At 51.3% G+C, this 22,500-nt stretch overlaps 1 protein-coding gene across 4 annotated transcripts in view; it reads right to left on the bottom strand.

Moving 5' to 3' along the window:
* The window catches only part of CASS4 (Cas scaffold protein family member 4), a 33,251-nt gene that overhangs the window by 4,057 nt on the left and 6,694 nt on the right, over nt 1-22,500 (bottom strand). For 3 of the 4 annotated variants that reach the window (XM_079129430.1, XM_079129429.1, XM_079129428.1), the window contains 5 exons: nt 11,547-11,954; nt 6,052-6,153; nt 5,278-5,373; nt 3,121-3,201; nt 641-1,945 (listed from right to left, as the gene is read on the bottom strand). In XM_079129430.1, the coding sequence (XP_078985556.1) occupies nt 641-1,945; nt 3,121-3,201; nt 5,278-5,373; nt 6,052-6,153; nt 11,547-11,954 (1,992 nt within the window). The remainder of the gene's footprint in view (nt 1-640; nt 1,946-3,120; nt 3,202-5,277; nt 5,374-6,051; nt 6,154-11,546; nt 11,955-22,500) is intronic. The other variant, XM_079129431.1, reaches the window with a different exon arrangement.

Raw genomic sequence — 22,500 nt, 5'->3', positions numbered from 1 at the left:
CCTCAGGATCTACGGGGCCTCCCGACTGCAACCCTGAACTCAAGGTCCTCTTTCTGTGAGGCCAAAAGGCACCCACAAAGAGTTTCTAAGAGTGACCGGGGTCTGGAGGCCGATGGGACCATGAACAACTCAGAGGAAGGTTTGGGAGCTGGGGACGGAGCTCAGTTGGCAGAGCGCCTGCCTTGCCTGCGCAGGGCCCTTTCTTCACCTCTCAGCACCACCAAAACCACTGAAAACAAACAAAAATACAAGGCCGTTCGAGTGGCCCTTCTTTTTCCAAGAAACATGCTGATGATGACTGAATGTGTAACTTTCAAGAACACGAGGAAATTCGGTGGCAAGATTTAAAACTTTAACATTTTTTTGAAAATTTAAAAATCTTTTCTTAATTCTAGGTAAACCTGAACCCCCAAAATTGTTTAGAGGAAATCAAAATATGCTGATCTATCTGACTTAATATTAAAATCCAACAAGATTTTATCAAGAAGTTTGCTTTCATGCATTTTATTTTCTGGGAAATGGAACCTTTGTCTCCAGAACCTAAAGGTTAAGGGTAGAGATTCTCGGCACCTTGCTTAGTGATGACGGCCCAGGCATCGTCGGGAGACCTGCTCTATGCCCCTTGGACATCTGAACTCACCTGTTCACAGGCACTTGTCCCATTTTTCTTAACTAGTTCAGGGGACTGGTCACTTTCCCTTGGTTTATTAAAAGGATCATTCCTTTGGCATGATTCTGTTTCTCTTTGTGGAAGCTGGATGCATTTTTCACACATAGATTCTGCATTTGGGACCAACTGGGTGGTCTCTTCTTTTTCACAGTTCTGCTTAAAAAGCAACCTCCCATTGGCAATGACAATGGAGGAAAACCTCTTGACATCTTCTGGAACCATCCGTGCCACCATGACAAACTTCTCAAGGTCATCAGGGTTGTTTTGAAATTTGTCTGTCACAAGAACTTCGAGGGACCAATTGCAGTTGTCCAGGTTTTCCTTTGCTTCTAGCAGGATCTGGTAGGAATTGGAGATTGTCTGTAGCTGATCTTGAATTCTGGCCCTAAGGTGACTGTTAGCGAGGTTGCAGGTAGACCCACGGACTCCTCGGGCAAAATCCAGAAATTCTCTTAAAGCTGCTTCTATGTGGTCAGCAGCCCTGTGGATCGCATCAATGTTGGCCTCCAGAGAGTCTCTGAACCTCCACTTCCTACTTACAAAGAGCAGCAGGCCTGCTGCAGAGCTGACCACCTTGTGCTGTAGGGCCATTACTGTCTCTTTGGCCAAGTTCAGGTCCAGGGAGAACTCCTTAACTGACTCCTCCAAGGAGGAGGTAGAGGAGGAGTCAGTGGACATGGAGGAACAGGAAGAAACCACACTAGCTCTACTGTCAGAGCTGGAAATGGATGACCTGTCTGGTTCTGGAGAGAGGGAGGTTGTTCGTCTGGAGGACCAGGAGGAATTATGGCCCCTGGGGTTCTCTGGAGGCTCCTTGGCTTTTCCCAGTTCTTTTCCAGCCTGCGACACACTTGGCGTTGCTTTAGGGAAGTCATAAATGTTGGGCTTGGTGTTCTGCTGCTCCACTCGGGAAATCAGAAAGCTGGAAGGCACCTTGTAGCTGCCGCTTGCTTCTGAAGAGAATGTGTCCCTGGGCCCTGGGAAGGTGTAGGAAGGGACTTCTGAGAGGCTGAGATTCTTCTGCACGGGCACATTTTTACATGTCTGTGGAGGGACGATCCCGGCTCTGCGATCTGGAGGTCGGTGCAAAGTAGAGATTGAATTGGGGGCAGCATTTGGCCCTGCTTCTTCCACGAAGCTGGTTAGAGGTGTATTCCTGACGTTGGCCTTTCCTAGAGACACTGGAGTGTCATAAATCCATTCTGATTTCTGAGGGGTTGGCAATGTTTTGTAGCCCTCTCTTCTGACGGCGATCATTGGTGTCAGCGGAAGGTCCTGTGGAAGAACCACATGCAGCCGCCCAGGTTAGCAACAATAAAAAGAAGGCTTAAGCGACCAATGAGGTCTGACTGTTCTTCCTCTCTTCCAGTCCCTTCAGTGGCTCCCCATCACTGTTACCACTCAAGGCCCCTCACAATCTGGCTCCCGGCTTTTTTAAGCTTCCTTTCTCTTCATTTCCAACGTACTGACCCCTGCTCATTTTCCACCCTGTGTGTAGATCCAGCTTGTAGGTCGCCACTCATACCACCATATTTAATTTTGTCCAAACTGGTCCCTTTACTCCTACTGCCCTTCCAACTCTTTCCTTTCCATCTACTAAATTTTCTACTACACTCATGGCACTGCTGAAATGCCACCTCTTTTGTAAGACTTCTCCCAATAACTTTGGACGTAAGTACATCCATGGGACGCAAGTGGTAGAATCCAATGATGAATTCAAATGAAGTCATTGCCTACACTCCAGTGCAGTGCAGCCCTGAGGTCCCTCATCATAAGAAGCAGGTATTTAATACTCGCTGAGCTCTTGCTGTGCCAGCCACCCTACTGAGTGCTTTGTAAGAATTATCCCATTTAATCCTGCCAGTACTTCTGCAATACGAAACTCAGGCATGAAGAAGTTAAGTAAGTGCCTTACCATATAGCCCATCCTGTTCCTAAACCCCAGTGCAATTAAGGTTTTTGTTTAAAATACAATAAGGTTTGTTATGAGGAATTTGCATACTGATTTTTTATCAAGAAAGTCCCCCAGAGGCCCATGTGTTAGTCTTATTCTCCAGTTAGAGGTGCTTTTGGGAGGTGATGGAACCTTTAAGAGGTGGGGCCTGATTAGAGGAAGTGAGATCACTGGGGATGTGCCCTTGAAGGGGATATTAGGACCCCAGTGCCTTCCTCTTCCTCTGTCTGCTTTCTGGCTACCAAGAGGTGAGCAACTTTGCTCCACCATGTGCTCCTTCCATGGTGTACTGTGCCACCACAGGCCCAAAGCAACTTGCCAACTGATCAGAGGCTCAATCTTCAAAACCGTGAGCCAAAATAAACTTTTCCTCCTTATCGGTTGTTTATCTCAGGTATTCTGTCACAGCAACGGAAAGCTGACAGACACATCAAGCTAACAAAGTTTCCCATTTTGACTTCCACAGCATCACAGTCCGGCACCTCTTCATACTCACGCCTGCTTGACTGGCTGGAAGACAGGGTGTTGCCTTTTGGGGGCTGGGCAGTATGTCGTATAGCTGCTGCTTCTCCGGCTCCTGGGGAAAGACCACAAAGGAGGACAACTTAGGTTCTTTTCTTCCTAATGGCTGCCATCACACACTCTCCACATGCCAATGTTTTTCCCAATGAAAGAAACAAATCCCTGAACACTTTGGGGCTGTCAGGCATGGTGCTCTTCAGGAAGAAGCCCACGTGCTGCAGTGGGCGTGCCTCCCACAGTGGACGTGGTAGTGTACAAGGGGCCTCCTTCACCAAAGCCTGGGGGGAGCCACGGAGAGTAACTGCAGCACCTGAGCTCAAATTGGCCAGTCAGGTAAAGGGAGCTAACCTTAGGATGCGGAGAAGCCAGAAGGAACAATGACACTGGGGCCTAAAACGTGTTTTTGTTTTGCAGCATAGAAATTCTATCACTCATGCTTTCATTCTGAAAATGTGCTTTGAGTGACTAGTAACGACCCCACACTAAGCCAAGTGGCAGTGTATACATATGGGGATGAGAGCCATAAAAAGAGAACTTGGATTACCCATTTGAAAAATGTGCATCCCACTGAAGACTTACTGAGTGCCAGATGCTGTGCTTCTTAAAGACCCGATTGTCACTCCCCTGCCGAGCTCCTTCAGAGGCTGAGATACACATATGTTTTATGTTGTGTACAGCAATCGGAATGTGTGTACATTAGGATGTGAAAAATAGGCTCCAAGGGCCAAAGTGAGGCGAGAGAGCTTTGCCAAGAAAGAGGGAAAGAGCTGGATGTTAGAGGGCTTCTTTGTCCAGTCAAGCTCTGGGTCTCCTGCAGACCCTCCAGCGTCGGGGGAGGGCACTGCCCTCAGTGGAAGCATCAAGGGTTCCAGTGGGACCCTTGGATGACTTGACTTGTGTCCCCTGAACGTGGGGTCATGATGCAGGGGGCTGGCTCTGGCTTGGGAGAGTTAAAGGTGAGAGGCTGGTGACCAAGCAGAGCGTGGTTATGCTGTGATGGCCTGTCCTTGGGGTCAGGACCAGGGTGAAGGAAGCATAGCCCGTACCTTGGGTACGGCATTCAGGGGCACCAAATCCCTCAGTCATCCAGGCCACGTGTTAAAAAATCAGAATTAATGCAAAAAGTCATGATGAATTAAACGTGCATAATTTAAACAAAGACAGGACCCAACAGGCCAGGATTAGGGCAAGGTGAGTGAGGGCGGGCAGGCAGGTGCGTCTTCATTTAAGATGCAACACCCAGGGAGGTGCTGGCGCTCCTTGCTCCATCATGGCCAAGGGAGCATGTGGGCTTCCATGAGCCTGCGAGGGTGGCACTGCCACGGAGCACCAGCAGGGCGGAATGGGGGAGGGCCTCTCAGGAGGATGCTCTGGAAATGACCTGCCTGCACAGGGGCTAGGAGGAGGCACCAGCCTGCGCAGGTGCATTTGCTCACTGAGTGGATTTGCAGGTGAACAGTGCTCATTTAGGAGGTGGGGACAGCCCCAGAGGAGAGGCGGCATTCAGCACCTGCACCATGTCCCCAGAAAAGCCAGGTCAGGGGGGTCTTTCTTCTGCCTTCTCTCCCTATCTGTGTCCTGACACCCTGAAAGAGTCTGAGACTTCCCAGGGAGTAGGAGGGGGATGAAGACCTGAGACGTGGAACCAGCAGAGGACCCAGTCAGTCCTTAGGTCCCATTGCAGGAGCCCAGGCCCAGCAAGCAGGCAGGAAGGGAGGGAGGGGCTTTGGCTGAAATGAATGCAAACTTGATCACTGCCTGGATGGCATGTTGAAATGCCCCCGTGGAGACTGGGGAGGCCAAAGTGACTTCCCGTGATTGAGTGACCAGGAAGTCACAGAGCTGCTCCAAATTCTGTTTAGACTAGTGCCTTGGTCTCAGCCCTGGCTGCACCTTAGCATCTCCTGGAAGCTTGAAAAGTCTTGATGCCTGGGCCCAGACCTGATAGGGCAGAATCTCTGGGGGCGGGCCCTGGCCAGCAGGATTGGGGAAAGCTGCCAGGTGACTCCACATGCATTGGAGGCTGAGAGCTGAGAAAGGAGTGAAGTTGTTTTTCTATCACACGAAGCATGCTTTTTAAATTTGATGTGCAGATAATGTGCAAATGAGTTAAAAAACAATAACAACTTGCCGGGCGTGGGGGTACACGCCTATAATCCCAGCGACTCAGGAGGCCGAGGCAGGAAGATCGCAAGTTGGAGGCCAGACTGGGCAACTTAGCGAGACCCTGTCTCAAAATAAAAAATGAAAGGGGCTGGGATGTAGCTCAGTGGTAAAACAACCCTGAGTTCAATCCCCAGTACTGAAAAAAAAAAAAAAAAAAAACCCTAAAATTTTTCCCCCCAGGGATAATCAATAATCAATGTTAAGCTCATCAACCTTAAGACTGTGGTGCATATTATTTTTTAGGAGTTAAGGACATAGCTCAGTGGTTGAGTGCTTGCCTAACATGATCTGAGATCTGGGTTGAATCCCAGCACTGAAAAAAAAAAAAATGAAAGAAAGAAAATATTATTTCTTAAAAATGTATGTGTGTGGGCTGGGGATGTGGCTCAGTTGGTAGAGTGCTTGCCTTGTAAGCACAAGGCCCTGGGTTCAATCCCTAGCACCACACACACAAAAAAAGTATGTATGTGTATATGTCTATATACATCATAAAATATTTATTACAAATGAAAAATAAAAATTTTTAAATGTCTGGAATTCCAGTAGCCACAATGTTCTCCCCAGGAGGCCTGGGCCCTGCAAAGCTGGCCTCTCAGTGGTGATGTGACCTTCAGAGTTAGGGACTGAAGCCCCTAAAGGCCTCCCTCGGTGAATCTGAAATCAGCTGTCTGCGAGACACCCAGACCCAACTCAGCCCAGGCCTGGGGGGACCGGGACAGGGCCACCGTGCAAGGCTCACCTTAAGGGCTGAGGGGACCCGGCTCTGCACAGGCACATCATACACCTGGGAAGGCAGAGCTGGCAGCGAGGCGCTTGAAGGTCTGGGAAGCACAAAGATGGCCTGGGAGAGAGAAAGAAGAGAGTCGAGGGAAAGGAAACGTTAAGCCATTACCACAATCGCGTTCAAGGTTATTTCCCAGGCAGAGAAGACAGCGCGGGGGTGCTGTGGAGTGTCAGCCCAGCACCGCTAAGCGCCAGATGCTTCGCCCTGGAGTCTGGCAGGAGTAGGGTGCTGAGGGGCCGGCCCCCTGGTCGGGGAGAGACTTCCTCGCGGGATGGACTAATGCTGTCTGCACCAGCCTCGCCTGGGAAACAGCTAGAACACAGAAGCTTGGTCCCCACGTCTGGCAAGTCCCTGGTTCCAGGAATGTGCAGTGGAAATAAACTGACCCACGGATTCAGAGGCTCTCTAGAGATCCAGGGGCTGAGCCTCTAACACTGGGTTACTCACAATGCACCCAGCCTCAGGGCCAGAGCGGACTTTCAGAGTGTCAGTGAACCACTCCCAAGGTCCTAGGGAAATAGGCCCAGGATGGGCCCCTGGGGTACAGGAATCACAAGTGACAGCACTTGCTGACACGAGTGAAGCAGAATAGACCTTGGTGATCTGAGTGGTCGAAAGTGACAGAGGGAGTGAGGGCGGGCACCCGAGAGGACTGCAGAAGGTCAGAGCGGCAGGGAGGTTAAGGAGTGGGGCCTGCATCCTACACAGCGCAGGACGGACGATCAGATTTCATCCAACTATGAGCACTGTCTTAGCTATTGCCTGATTCCATACCTATAAACAGGGACTCGGGGCTCCAATTAGTCCTTCAGAGCTTCCGGTTATGTACTCTTATGCTGGGTACCAAGCTGGTGCTACGGAATGAGAGAACACCCCTGGCTGGAAAGCAAATCGTCTGGTGAGATGTAAGATACTCAAGTTGCCAGGGTTCTCGCTTCAGACCTCTCAAACCAGAGCGTTCCTGGGAGCAGCCTGGGAATGGGGGATTTTTTTTTTTTTTTTTACATAGGGTAGTAGATGCTCACTGCCAGGGGCTTATGGTCTAAGGGGGAAAGAAACAGGATTTGGGCACACCTCGGACACAGGCTGGGAAGCGAGATGGGGCCAGAAAGAGAGGAGAGGGAGAGTGTACCGCCCACCCAGATGCCAAGGAACCTGTCGTGGAGTAGGGGCTTTCCACGTTGAATCATGGGATGGTCAGGAACGAAATGAGACAGGGAGGACAATCCAGGCTGAGGAGGCAGCTTGTGCGGACCGGGTGAGGGTCCTTCCATTCATTATGGTGTCCCTTGGGCCCTGCACTGGAGTGGCACCTGTTAAGTGCCAATGCTAATTTGTCTGTTTTTGGTCAATGAGCGTGTATAGCATGGAACGGTAAAAATTAGCTTGGGACATAAAACCTGGCCATTCATCAGGCTGGAATCATAGGTGTGGCTGAAACAGCTGTCGACCAACAGGACACACTTCCTCTAAGGACACAAGTGTCAAAACAGCCCCTTTCTGTGAGAGATGACTGCTATCTTAATTCTCAAAGGAATGAGGTTCTCTGCAATCCTGGGCTCTGGGAAGCACTGTCTCTCAAGCACCTTCATCAAGAAAGAAGTGTCCTGCTTATCCCTGGAGGGCTGAGTTACATACCCAGGAAGCAGAATCGGTTGTGCCGTGCTTCAGGTAAGGGGAATTCAGCCCCAGTGTTACGCCTCTGTCTACTTTACGGTTCCAAGGAAAGACCTTGCAGCCGGCTGGTGCTAAGCCCTCTGAACCTAGCATGAAACACCTACGATTCTATTTCACCTAAATCCCACCTTTCCCCAAGCCTATAACTAGACAGGCTTTTCCTCTGTGAGATGCCCAGAGGGTCCTCACTCTGAAAATTTCCTCATTTCAATTAATAAACCTGGTTGTTTCCCTGGTGGTCTCAGGCTGATTGATCCAGCACAAATCCTCAATGGTCCCCATTGGGAACCCAATGTCCTCACTAGGACAGAGAGGCCATGCACTGTCCAAGTCTAGGGACCACACGGGAGTGTCCATCACCATCTGCTGTCACTTCTGCACCTCCTCCCTCCTGGCCACTTTTACCCAGCAGCCCTGGCTCTCTCACACTTCCGACCCTTTCCAAATGCAGTTCCCTCATCCACTACTCCCCCAGGACTTCTGCCCCATTTTATTCATATGGCCCATGTCATGGGTCAACACACATTTGCAAGAGCACACACACACAGGAAGGACTTTCCTGCAAGTGACATTTCAGATGGAAGGATGCGACTCAAAAATGCCATGCATTTCTTGGAAAACATAGGTTCCAGATAGCAATCAGTTTAGGAGCATGTCTGAGAAACATGATTTCGAAAGGCTTGGAGAGGCAGGGGGAATTCCAGTTCAGGAACTAGCGGGTCTCAGAGAGTAATTTCGTGAGGAAATTTGGTCCTTTGCTGAAATACTAAAGAGTCCCCTCTGGGAATTCAAACCAAAATCAAATAGTTTCTTTTTTTTTTTTTTTTAAAGTCAGGCCTATATATTGTATGAAGGAAGTTGGAACAAAAAGTACAGCAAAGCTCAGGATGGTGGTGATCCAGGGGAAGTGGCAGGGAGAAAGCTCCTCAAGGTTCTGGGTGCTGGTTCTTTTCCATTTCTTGGTCGATCCTAGTGACTGAGTTATGTCCTTAGGATTTGAAGGCAAATCTTAACATAAAGTTAAATGGAAAGAGTAGCTTCAGCTACAGCCAGATGAAAGGAGATCATGGGGAGCCAGGATGCTGAGGACAGGGGCTCCGCCATTGGGGCACAGAGACGGCTAAGAAACTTTAGTGCCAGCTCTGTGTCCCCAGGTGCCCTGAGCTGGATGGGCAGTTTCACTTTCCTGGGATCAGTTTCCTCATCTGTAAAATGAAGAGCTGATCTAATACAAAGGTCCTCAAAGATCTTTTCCAGCTCTGGGGATGTCTGATTATGATGCATAGATGCCTCTCAGGACAACTCAAGGATAGTGACACATTTCCACCACCTTGGATTTCAACCTTGGGCCACTCTGACTCTAGAGATGGTCAACACAAGTATAAAGCAAGCCCATGAATGACTCGCCTAGGTGGTGGCCCAAGCCCTTGAGCTCTCCGCTGGAGATGGCTTGAAGCCAGTGGCTCAGATGTGCCCAGTTCCACCCATGTCTGCTTCCACTTGGAACAACACATATTTCCCTGGGTAGCATCAGGGTTAAAGACTAAGTTACCTGACAGGGCAGGGGAAGGGAGGGAAAATCCTCAACTGATTAGCTAGCTCCATCCTTTTCAGAGCAGAGGGGATGCGAAGATAGTTAGAATGGCTGCAGAAACCGTCCTCTGACCTCTCCTGACACAGAGGAGGTCAGAGAAGCACAGGGGGTTTGTCAAGTTCTGAGTGACAGCAGCTGCACAGGAAGCCAGACCTCTAGGTGACACACGACACACAGAAGGGCAAGAATGTAGCCGGGACGGTCAGGTTGGGAGCTAAAAGGGGGCGGGGGGAGCGGGAAAATTCCCCAGTGGTTCACTGTGGCCACCTGCTGAGCCCTGCTCAGTGGCAAAGAGGCCCTGAATTCCCCTGGGTGGCTGTGGCTTCTCCTTGCCACAGGGGCATGGAGACATGCTTCATGGAAACGGTTGACAGGTTTCATGGAAGGACCAGTCTTACAGCCCTGACCAGGAGGACATGATTTGAAGCTGGCAGTGAGTGGCACTTCCAAAACTTTCTATTGAGTAGGGTCACTTCATTCAACTTACAAAAGTTTCCCGAGCGCCCGGTAGAGGCCAGGTCCTGTGCTGGGTGCTGGAGCGCTTGGCCAAAGGTGGGCTTTGTTTCTGTTTTCCTTTTAGGGAGAGGGGACAATGGCCCCTGAATTTTTTTTTTTTTTTTTCTTCATTGGTTTTGGAAAGAATTTCAAATTAATATCAATAGGCCCCACTCTGCTCAGCTGCTCTGACAGCTGCTGAGATGCCAGGCTGAGACGCAGCCAGTTGTTCCAGAAAAGCGAGGTAACGTGCACCCCAAGCACCGCTTCCAAAGGCTCAGCCAGCTTCCTCCTGGCGCCTGGAGTCAGCGCCTGTGAACAGCAGCTGTTCTGAGCAACAGCTGTCTGGTTCTGGGCCTTGCTGCAGGGGCTTGGAAAATCTGAAGTATTTGAAACTTCTGAAGCATCAACCCCTTCTCATTTGCAGGCAGCCTCCAAGGCTGACGTGGAGGAGGCCCAAGAGGTGTGTGGCACCTTCCTGGGGTCCCCTGTGCACGCAGGTCAGTAAAGTGGCCTTTTCCAGGACACAGACCTTGCCAAGACCCCTGCCAGAGCTGAGGTCAGGCGGGAGGTGTCCGTGGAGCTGAAAGCCAAGCATCATGGCAGGACGTGTCCTCAGCCACTGAGTGATGCCAGCACACTCTGCGCTCCCCCACTTCATCACCGCCAGGCCTCGCGTTCCTCTCCTCATTTTAAAATACAGTTTTCTCTCTGCATTTACTAAATGCTCCTTTTCCTCTACTTTTTAAAAAGCTGATATTATAAAAGTTATGGATGTCTCCCATGTTCAGTAGATCGTGCACATTAACTCCCTAATCTGCTGACTCATCAAATACTGATGGGGGGATGCACCCTCTGCGAGGCTTGGTGCCAGGTGCTGGGGAGAGAAAGGAGTAAAAGTCCCTTCACGTCTCCTAAGCCAATTCCACCTCCCGAGGGTAGCCTGGTGTGCTTCTGGGTCCTTCCTACATGTGGGCAGAGAAGGGGCTCGGATCACGGAGCACCTGCACACCCACCCAAGATGCTTTCTTTGAGGCTTTGTTTGTTTGGTCTTTGATCATATGGCTCTTTCTTCCTCCTCTCTATTATTAATCATTATTACTATCATTTATTTATTTATAAACACCTCATAGAAATGCCTCATCTCTTGTTTTTTAACCACTGCATAGTAGTGCACTGTGGTGATCACACACTAACCCTCCCGCACACTAACATTTAGGATGTTCTCCTCTAATACCAATGATCCTGGAAGGCCAGGCCTCCTCATTCCTATCTGCATTTGCCTTCCTGTGCGCTCCTGTAGCAATTCTAGAAGCAATATTTCCAAGTGGAAGGGAATATTCATTTTAAATGTAATAGGTGACTTGTCTTGGACGTGGTGGAAATCCAGGCCCGCCGGCATCACGGGAGGTCCCAGTGATGCCAGATGTCAAGGGGCCATGAATGTCCACAGTGCTTCATGCACAGTGGCACTAAGCCTTCCGTTTTCTGCAGCGCGGCCAGTCTTGGAGAGCTGGCCAATCCCACGCTGCCTAGTGTATGAGTGACAAGGGGGTGGGGCCTGGGTCTCGCACACAGCTCCTTTGACCTAGGTCCCCTCTGGCACACTCCGTGAAATGGACAGCGGCAACTTGAGGGATTCTGAAGCCCCGCCCCCATCTCTCTTATTTGGAAGTGGTCTTACCTGTTTTGGAAAGCTCACAGTCTTTTCACAGATGATTCTGGCGCTGGGGGCTGGGACAGGGAATTCATAGGCTTGGGCAGCAGGTGGCAGGGGTCCCTCCACCCAGCTCCTCATGGGCTCGTACACAGGGCCTGGGCGTGCAGGGTGCAGCAGCGTGGGCACCTGGCAGGTCTCCCCTGAGCTCCTTTCTCCTGGCAAGGGGGCACAGGATCCATCCGCCGGGGCTTCGGTGAGGATCTGGAGGCGGTTGGCAGGGGCCAGGCCCTGCCTCCCGTGCAGCCGGCACTTCCACCAGCCCTCGCTTTCCGGCACATTTTGCTCCAGAATGGTCAAGATGTCTCCTCGGGAGAAACCCAGCTCATCGGAGCAGTCGGGATGGTTGTCATAAAGCGCTCTGGCCAGTAGTGCCTGCGGACGCGGGGCGGAAGGATTCGCCGTTACTACCATTGCCAGCCTGCACCGCACCAGCAGAACCTGGTGTTCTTTCACCTGTTTTCGCCACGTCTTCCTCCCTGAGGCTATTGCTCTGTTTGTTCTTTGCCCGGCTAATCCCTTTCCGTCCCTGGGGTCTCAGGTGAAATGGCACATTTTCAGGGGAGGTTTTGCATACCCCGAGACCAGGCCAAGTGACCCTAATACACCCTCGTGGCCCTTTTTAAATTTGTGGAAGCTCTGGCTGTGTTGCTGCTCATTTCCTTGCACCCCAATCTAGCCGGGCATCGGCTCTGTCGGATGGGACCTTTGTTTGAAATTGCCAAGGAAATTTGGAGGGTGTCTTAACCTGTCTTGGAAACAGACTCAGACTGCAGAATCTGCTGCAGCCTTCTCTGGCCCCACGGGTGGGCAGCTTCTGTGCAATCAGAAGGTGGTCACCTCCTCGGTGCTCCCCTTTAACTCATTTTTGCAAGAAGGGCAAACTTCCTAAAGAGCTCTGGGCACATGCACTGTGAGAGGCCATTCGTACTATGGACATTTTCTTTCTGTATCTTGGTGAACCAGAAATCGTCAACAGAGGAACGAGAGAACTTTTTCACTTGTGGGAGTCAGTGGGTTCACAGGGTTGGGAACTGAGTTAGAGCTACCGAACACTGACTGCCCGCCCCATGTCACCGCTTGTCCCTCCGTGGGCTCAACAAACATCTGTTGAATATTTACTGTGTATGGCCCCGTCCCAGACTTTGGGTTTCCAGAAACAGATCTCTGCTACTCCTCAGTGGCTCCCCAGGGCCTGTGGGATGAAAACCGGAAGTCTGCAACCCTTGGAGACCCGTGGGAGCTGGCACCTGCCCACGCCTCCGGCCCCCTGGGTCTTGCTTCCTCACTGGTCATCCATGCGCACCCCTCTTCTGGGGGTTTGAGAACCTCACACACGCTGTTCCCTCCATTGCAGTCACCCAGTAAAATTGCACACATCCTTAGTGTCACTTTCTCAGGAAAAACGGTTCCCTGACACCTTCTGTAATTCTATCTCCCACCTCTTTTTTTCTTTACACATTATCTCCCTGCCTGTTCTTATCAAATTTGCATCTAACTCACTGGGTGGCCAATCTTCATTTGTGCCTGACCCCCTGGACATGAGCTCCAGGCCAGCAGGGTCTGCGCCTGCCTTGTTTCCAGCTGTATCCCCAGGGCCCCTAGGAAGCGTTCATCAGCTACTGGTCAAGTTGATGGATGGACAGGGCTGAGGGGTGGGGTGCCCCTGGCTTCAAGACTTTAAGAGGCCAAAAGCTACAGCACCCACACAAAAGCCCCTGGGGCAGGGGAGGAAGGAAGCTTTCTTTGACCCTCTCTCTGCCCACCCTCTGGGTGACCTTCAGAAAGAGTGAGCATCAAGACATCCAGAGGCCAGCCCGCAGTCCCAGGGAGTGTGCACACCGAGTCCCTGCCCTGAACGTGTTGAGTGGTAATACATGAAGGAGGGTGCGCAGCTTGGAGCAGAGGACACATTGAAGGGAGCAGAGTTTCCGAACCTACAGTGTCCAGAGTCATCAAATCACACGCTACTTTGTAGATTTCTTTCCAGTTCAAGAGGCTAGTGATTTCTGACCCATAAGGAAAGATGATCTGAAAGACTACATTTTCTTACCTTGTAGGACTTATTTTTAGAAATAGCTCTGCAAATTCTAACATTTCTTAATTAAATCACCTGTGAACACCTAACTCCTCAAGGATCTTCAACCTGGTCTTAAGGTCTAAATGGTTCCCTCAATTAATCGATTGATTAAAATCTTTAACATAAGTTCATTTTATATATGCAAGAGGGTCATGATTTTACCTTTTTCCTTTTTTTTTTTTTTTTTTTTTTTTGGTACCAGGATTGAACTCCAGGATGCTTAAATACTGAACCACATCCATTCCTTTTTTATATTTTATTTTGAGGCAGGGTCTTGCTAAGTTGCTCAGGTCTCCCTAAGTTGCTGGGGCTGGCTTTGAACCCCGAGAACCTCCTGCTTCAGCCTCCCGAGTTCCGTGGTGTTGCGTGTCACCACACCCAGCATGATTTTACCTTTTTGACAATTATACTTCAACTGTCTGCATGGGGAAGGAAAAGAAAACAGCAACACAATTTCCAGCCAGTCATCCCAATCTCCATCAAATGCATTCAAAGTAGCCTGGAAAGGGCAGCCCTCATCCAAAAGTGCTTGCCTCCATCTAGAAACAAGGGCAGGACTGCTCTGCAGGCTCCAGGCTGGCAGGCGCTCACGGGTGGGATCGCCCTTGTAAAAGGCAGGGAGTTCTTCCAGAGAACAATGGGCTCTTATTTTCGCCCACCCCCTCAGACACCCGCAGCTGTCCAAGATGGACAGCAGCAGTCTTAGGTTTTAGAGATGATGTCCTTCCTATTGGCAGCCAGCTGTCTTGGGGACAGCAGGCCACGTCTTCAAAGAATGTCAGCTCCCAGCAAAGGGAAACCCTAATTGTGTGGCCATGACATGAATCTCTTTTGTATGGCATGTCCTTATAATCGGCAAGGAGTGTCTCTGGACAGCTCAAGCAGTCGATTAATAACGTCTCAGAATTTTAGCAGCCGAGAGCATCAAGGTCTGTTACACGTGGAAATTTTGCGGGGAGTTGCTCACCTGGAAAGGCGGGAGATGGCGAGCCACGCAGAAGGGGCACCACGATCTGTTGGATGCACTGATTCATTCTATCGGGAACTCGCAGAAGCCTCGGCATATCCTTTCCCATCTCTTTTACAGATGAGTAAACTGAGATCTAGTGACTTCTCCAAGGTCACTTGGACTGTAACTGGTCTCTTCACATCCATTCTTGCCCCTTCCCCTCCCAAACCTTTCTCCAGACGCTAGCCAGAATGCTATTTCAGACACATAAATTGATCATGTCGCTCTCTTGTTTAAGAACCTCAAGTTGCTTAGAGCAAAACTGGAGCTCTCCGGTGTGGCTCGAGGTCTGCATGACCTGACTGATTTCTTTCCAGCAACACTGTTCCCCGATCTTTCTAGAATGCTGCCACTGCAGGACCTTGCTCTGGCTGCACATCTGCCCAGAACACTCTTCCACCAGATCTCTGCATGACTGGCGCCTCCTCCTTCAGGTCTCAGCTCAAGGGCTGCATCCTACAGAGGCTGCTGGACCACCTCGCCAGGCAAGGTTCCTGGATGCTGAGCATCTGGCATTGGGGATATGACCCAGCAGGAGCCGGTCAGGCTCTTGTCCCGTGGATGCCAGCAGCAGTGCACATCCACGGGCAGAGCACAGGCGTTACAGGCGATGGGTGGAGACGCTGGATGGCCACAGCTAAGGATGCTCCATGCCTAGCATCCTGGTGATTGAGTGAATGAATGGACAAGTGCCTGGCTTCCCAGGTTGCCCAGTCCTGGCTGAGATGGTACCTTCCTCCCTGCGCTGAGTGTGGACTGGCACACTGCATCTAGTCACATGGGCGGTCCCCCGGGATGATCATCACAGTGGTGGCTGAGGCCAACTCGCAAGGTGCTCACCGATAGGCTGGCGGGTTGGACACGTTTGCATGCATATTTAAGAGGACATATATTTATATGTTTGTTCCCTGTGGGTGCACAGGCATTCAGAATGCAATGGAAGAAACGTTCTTAACTGATTTTCAAAAAGGACATTTTCCCCACGCTCATACCACAGCTGGGAGAGGGGAAGGAAAACCAATAAGTGTTCAGGGAAAAAGGAGGAGGGGCTTGGGCATCGAAGGTGAAGAATCAGGGTGATGTTTGCGGGGGACCCCAGGGGTCCCAGGATGCAGTGTGCCGATCCACACTCAGTGTGCAGAGGCAGGTGTGATCTCAGCCAGGACGAGGACCTCTGGGAAGCTGGGCACTCATACACTCGCTCGCACACTCACTCAGTCGCCAAGATCTAGGCATGGAGCATCTGCTCTCTGCCAGTGCTCCGGAGAGGCTGTGGGGAGCAGGGCCGTTCCTGATCTCAGCTAGTGTCTGTGGGGTAGGAAGGGAGGGAATTCCCTTACTGTCTTCACAGAAATTCCTATGAGGTTTCTGCTTCTCTAAGAGTAATGGAAAGAAAATATAGGAAGTCGTGAATAACTAACTGTGACTGAGGTTGGGAAGTAGAGGTGGGCGGGGGCTTCGGGAAAGTTTCCCTTCGAGAGTGGCCCTGGAAGATTCTAGCGGGTGAGTAGGAGTTAGATGAAGGCGGGGGTCAGTCAGGCCGGAGGAAGAGACGGTGCCAAGGCTGGGGCGAGAGTGTGGGGTGTGAGCGGGGGAGTTGGAGGAACTGAAAATTGAGCAGGCTGCTGGGAGAGAGGACAGGATCAGGGCCTTGCTTTCTGCGGTGGCCGCCCTTCACATTTAGTTGCTGGGTGTCACCTAGCAAGCAGGCTGCCAGAGAGGGGCATCCCGGCCAGCGGCTCCACGCCTGTGGGCCCAGGCTGCTCAGGTGAAGGGCTGCAGCGGCCCTGGGCAGCCTTGGAGCAACAGGAGCCTCACTGCCTGAGAGGGAAAGTAAGAAGCAGGGAGCTGATGTCCACATCCTTTCCGTTTCCTGCAGTGACCTGGAGAGTCACGGTTCTTAGCAGAACCAGCTTGGAGGAGCGCATAGAGAGCGCTTCAGGTCACACTTCTCCATCGTCCCCATCCTGGGCTGGGAACCCCCTCTCCGGGCAGCGAGCCCTGTTCCTTAGTGATTGTCCATGCATCCGCCAAGAGCCCTGCCTGTCACTCAGCTTCACCTTCTGTTTCTGTTTCCATCCTTTCCACTGATTGAAGGGACAGAGCTGCAGAAACTGTCAGAGCTGGGAGAAGCAGGGCTGGACATTTTGCTCTGTTGGCTTTACTGTGGCAGCTGAGACCAGGAGAGGTTAAGCAACTGGCCCAAGGGCACACAGCAGCAGCTAGCAGAGCAGATTCACCAGGTCTGTCTGATACTGGAGCCTGCTGTAGCTCTTTATTCCAGACAGCCTCCTCCCCGAGCCCACGTCTGTTTTCTCTTCTAATCTGCTGAATCTTAACTCTGGATGCATATAAATCTAGAAGGGTCCTGTTTAAGAATCTCCGTAGACAGGAGCAGCAAACCCAAATGACAGTAGGGGATGTAGTGAAATATTTATATCAGGCCTGCCAGCTGGAAGACATGGGGGAGTGGTGGAGACTGCGGCATGCATTGGCAGATTTTCAATCACTACTGGGGCCAAGTAAAGCACCGTGTGGCCAAATCCAGCGCATGGCTGTGGTCTTAGCGGCCCCACCCTGGTTCCCTTGCAAACTGAAAGTCAATAGCCAGGGGGGTGCCTTTCAAAGCTCACTGCCGGGGCGCCCAGTCTGTGCCCAGAGTGCCACAGCAGGAGGCTCTTCCTTCCCTCGTTCTCAGAACAGGAGTCAGACGGCATCGTGGCTCCTTCCTGCTTCCTCCTCATTTCATCTTTCACGACCCCCCCCCCGCCCCCCACAAACTCTCCGGCTTCCAAAACCAAAACGTTTGTAACTAAAAGCCTGACATGGTGGCACATGCCTGTCGTCCCTGCCACTTGGCTGAGGCAGGAGGACCACGGGAGCCCAAGAGTTCAAGACCAGCCTGGGCAACACTAAGACTCAAAAAGAAGCTAGTGGCCAAGGGATGGAAGAGCAGAGGTCACGACACAGTTTCCATCCAAATAGCCCAGAACATCAGTTTCCTGGGAGGACAAGTCACACGATGAGGTCACTGCCCACGGCAGTGGGAAGCAAGCGCCCCGAAGGACCAATGTGGTGAGCGTGAGGAACCCCGGGCTGCCAGCGGCTTTTGGCCCCGGCCCCGAGCGAAGATGTAGCCCTCCAAGGTCAACGGGAAGGTCTTTATTTTTTCCCTGCTTACTAAAACCCTTCTTTGAAACATGTTCCCGTTCAGCATTTCAGCTTCCTTCTCGTGACTTATTTTCAAGAATTCTTAGTCTTAAAGGAAGACGATGGACATCTTCATTCTCCCCCGAGTGTCATTGTTAAAGTTTTTATGCTGGAAGTATTACACATCCTTTGGTGTGTCTGTGGGAAATGTGAATTGCTGAAGTTCAAGAGGAATTTCCACGGATCAGGGCATGGTCTGCTTACGAGGGAGCTGAGCTCAGACTCAGAACGGCAGAGCCGCGGCGGCCCAGGACGCTCTCTGATCATCTTTAGAGACAAGGTCCCTGGGTTGCTTGGAAGTATTTCACGTCATGTAAACACGAAGGCAGGCCAGGAAGGGTCGAAGTGGAGGCTTTGGCTGGCCAGTGTTCGTTTTTCACCAAGATTTAAGGGCACAGCGTGTTCAACGAGAAGAAGAAAGAGAAAGTTTCCAAGGGCCTAAGAAAAACCCCTCCCCGCCTTCATTTTCCACCCACATTCTCCAAAAAGGGAAGAAAGGCAGGGGGAAGGGTGCGCCTGGGGAAGCCGGGTACCTGTGGCGCTGCCTTGGTGGATTTCTGAGAGGTGAGCTCAGGAGAGACAAGGGCGGTGAGACATGCACGGAGGACCTGGCCAGGTCCCCACTGGCAAGCCGGGGACAGTCACACAAACTTCTTTTCACTGCGTGTGCCAGCCAGTGTTACTTTCCTATAATTAACCACCAGAGGGGGGATTCTCTTTGCTGTTGTAGGTACACACGCGTGTCAGTTCCACCCGTTACTTAGGAACTGTGTTCATTTTCTTATCTATGACCTCACCAATGAGGATCGCTCTGGGGTTTTCAACTGTGCCAGACATTGTGATGAACAACCAGCACTGATTATCTCACTCGATATTCTCAACCCCACGAAGCACATAGTGTTACTAACATCTCATCAAATAGATGAGAACGCTATAGCACAGAGAGGGTAAGTAAGTCACCTAAAGTAGCTCAGCAACTAAGGACCAAAGTCAAGATCAGAGCACAGGCAGTTTCGACTCTGGAGTTTGCCCTTTAAGTCGGCACACCTTACCATTTAGTGCACTGATGTCATGCACAGCTCCATGGATACTGGATGAATGGATGACAAGAAGTGCCTCCTGACAGGAGGACAGGGACCTGATAAAATGTCACATTTGTGCAATGGAAAGTGATACAGCTGCTGGGAAGAGCTAGGTAGAGGTGACAAACTGAGATAGAATGATCTCCAAAGTACAGACTTTGAGAGTGAGGTGAGAGACTGTGCGTATGCACTGTACCCTCGTAGGTACCGTGACAGTCTGGAAGGTTACGTGAGTCCTAGGGCTCCCTCTGCACAGGGCAGCAGCTGTCTGGGAGCTAGAGATTTGGGGATTAGAGGACAACACTTTTGGCCAGTGCTCATTTGCTTGCATTTCTTGAGCCACCGCACGGGGTTCTGCCACTGGAGTATCAAGACTGAGTTTTTAAGGAGTCTGTCCCGTTGGAGGAGCGTGACTCCTGCACTAAATTGAAGCAGCTGCTTGCCGTTACCTCCCCAGCTTCTGCTCCCACAGATGACAGGGGACCCTTGGCTCCCGGTCAGTCTCAGCCAAAAGCAGTTTGCTTTTTGCAGAGGAAGATGTCACCCTTCCTGAACTGCTGAGGGACTAGCCAACCACTCAACGCGGGGCGCATCCGACCGCCGACCTGTACCGCGCACAGCTTGGAAGAGGCTGAAGTGCTTGAACGGTTCCTGAGAACCAGCAGATTCTGGGGCTCACCTCTCCCCAGCAACTGGGAGTCAGACACGGAGCCAAGGCACACAGAGAAGGCAGCAGTGACCACCTCTGCCTGTAGGGGCACGGAGACTCAGAAGCAAGTCTGGGCTGGGAGAGCCTCCTAGGCTGCCCCTTCTAGGGATCAGATGAGTCCCTAAGCAACGCAGAGGTTCATGGCCCTCGCCACGCCCGCCCTCCTGAGCCCTCCCCAGCTGCTGTAGAACAGTTGGGCCTCGCACAGGATCTGGGAGGGCGGGAGGGGTTCCCACCGCAGAACATGTCACCCACGGCCGGTTAGCATGTGCCTTGCTGTGTGCTGCATGCATGTGACCCTGGGGACGCCACTGAGGACAGCCATTCCCCTACCTGCCCCTCCTGGAGGCCTCTTCTGGAAAGGGAAGGCCAGCCAAGCCCCCCGCCCCCACCGCCTCTCTCGCCCCACCTGTCATTGATTCCCCCCCCTCCCTCCCTCCTGTTCCGTCTTCCCTTTGCCTCTCTTCCTTCTGCCCTTCTCTTCGATCACTTCCCCTCAACCTTACTGTCCAAGTGCAGAGCTGCCTCCTAACCCTTCTCTTCCATCACGAAGCTCGGTAGCTTTCCACATCAACATTTCTACTTCAAAGTAAAATTCCATGAACTACGGGGAACCGAGAGTCACTTAAAATAGCCAAATGGTTTATTTCATAACCAGAACTTGCCCCCAGAGTTTGCAATGATTTCCCTGCGACTCGTCGGCTAATGTGGTGAGAGAATAAGGTCATGGAGCTGTGCAGCCCCCAGCTTTGCTCCGGCAGCGGCACCTCATTACCAGAAATACTTGGAATTTTAAAAATGAGGTGGCAGATAAGTAACTTCTCACAGCATCCTACAACACAAGGGAGCTGTGGTGATAATAGCTGTAGCCAGGGAGTCCCAGGAGAGCGCTGAGGAGCAGCACCCAGGGGGACCGATCTGACCGACAGGCTGGGGACACGCTGGCACAGTTCCACTTTTGATGAAGCAGAAAGTGCTTGAAGGAGTAGCTCTAAAAGGTGCAGAAAATGACCTGCACTCCTTTAATAGAAATGCGATTTTGAAATTCTTTCCCCTGCTATTTTTATATATAAAGTAACATGGAAGCTTTAAAAATATTTAGCAGAAACAAAATATAGATTCTTTTTTTTTTCTGGCTTCAGAACTGGACCCCTGAAGCAACCATCAATGGCTTTCAAAAAATAAAAGTTACTCGGAAAACATCTTTACACTTAGGGACCCGTTAAGCAGCTGACTCAGAGTCCCTGGCTATCAGCAGCTGCAGGAAAAGGATGTGGGGCACCACGTACTCACGTTCCCCTTCATCTTGATCCTCTAAAGAAAGGCTTTTCAAAGGTGGTTACTCCAGACCCTGGAAAAGCCCAGCAGCGATCGGCTCGGGAAGGAAATCTCCCTGCGGTGGAGTGTGCAGAATGCAGGGCTCTGGGCCCGGCGGCAAGTGTGTGCCCAGTGCTTTCAGCAGCTGCCCTTGCCAGTTGCTCTGGGCTGACAGCAGCCATGGAGGGGCCGGGCACACGGTGCTTGCTTGTGGCATTCCCCTGGGCTCCCTGCCCTCCAATTAGATGCAAAGAGCCACAGTGGCTGGCTTATCCATCCAAAGAGGTGAATAAGCTTGGTGAACTTGATGTGAGGAGGGAAAGGGGAGAAAAGGAACTTAAAAGGATGAGGCCTCCTTCTCCCAGCACCTGCGAAGTGGCACCTTCTGGGAATGAGTACGGACTTTAACTGCTTCTCCACAGTAGCAGGAACTCTGGTCTATCCAGTCTTGAATCCTTCCTGACAGTTCAGATGCAAAAGCCACACATCCCAGGGACTTCCATAAGTGGAGAAGGCTCTGCCTACTAGTGGGACTTTGAGGAAGAGGTTGTGGCCGAAAAAAAATTCCAAAGCCATCAGTGGAAATGAGACATTTTCTTTCCTGATGCCTGAGTGCTGTGGTTTTCTGGTAGGTCTGCGTCTGGCCTAGGTCCCGGGCTTGAGTACACATCCCTTTCTCGTGAGAACCTGGCTAAACTGTGTTTGCAGAACTTCACTGACCCGGAAGTTATTTATTAGGCACCTGCTGACAAGGTGTGCTGGGGGAACGGGTGACCAGGTTCCCTTGATCTTCACTCAGGAGTGAGATAAGAATAAAGGTCTCCCAGGCCATGGCAGAGTTGGTTTTCTTGGATGTGGCCCGAGCTGGGCCCACCTCAGACAGGCTGCATTCTGGAGGGACCCTGCTGGATTTATTCAAAGCCTTCCTCTCCACCACCACCTCCAAGTCCATTCCTTGCATGTGCACTCCCATGTTATTGTTTAAGACATTTATTTGGTTTGGGAAACTGAGGTTTTGGGGGGAATGTGAGTCAAAGTAAGTGTTGAGGATTCTGTCAGCTCATCATCAGCTGACGGGGAGAGGAGAGCAAGTAACTGAGAACTTCTCTCAGCCTCGAGTTCTTCGTCTGCTGGTGAGATGGCTTCACGGGGTGAGCTCCAAGTTCCTGCCCAGCTGCAAGACCTACAGTTTGCACTGCTTCTCTTCCTCTTGCCTCTTTGGTGGTGAAAGCCATCAAGGGGTTACAAGGAGGAGTCCAGAGGTGCTTTTCCTTTCTAACCCCTTTTCCCCTTCCTACATTCTTTTCTTTTCTTTCTTTCTTTCTTTTTGACTGTAAAGGAGAGTTCAGGCTCGGGAACGCAGCAGCTCTATTATCTGCTGGTCAGGAGCAATCATGCCGACTGCAGTTAAGAGAAAGCTCGATGGATGTCTGTGATTTCCGAGCGTGGCAGGTCTAGCAACCTCACGCCCCTGTCATTTCAGGGGTGCTGGGAAGGTGAGGAGCACCCGAATC

The sequence above is a fragment of the Sciurus vulgaris genome (genome assembly GCF_902686455.1).
Source record: "Sciurus vulgaris genome assembly, chromosome: 2".
Taxonomy (NCBI): domain Eukaryota; kingdom Metazoa; phylum Chordata; class Mammalia; order Rodentia; family Sciuridae; genus Sciurus; species Sciurus vulgaris.
This window is presented reverse-complemented; position numbering and strand designations above follow the sequence as displayed.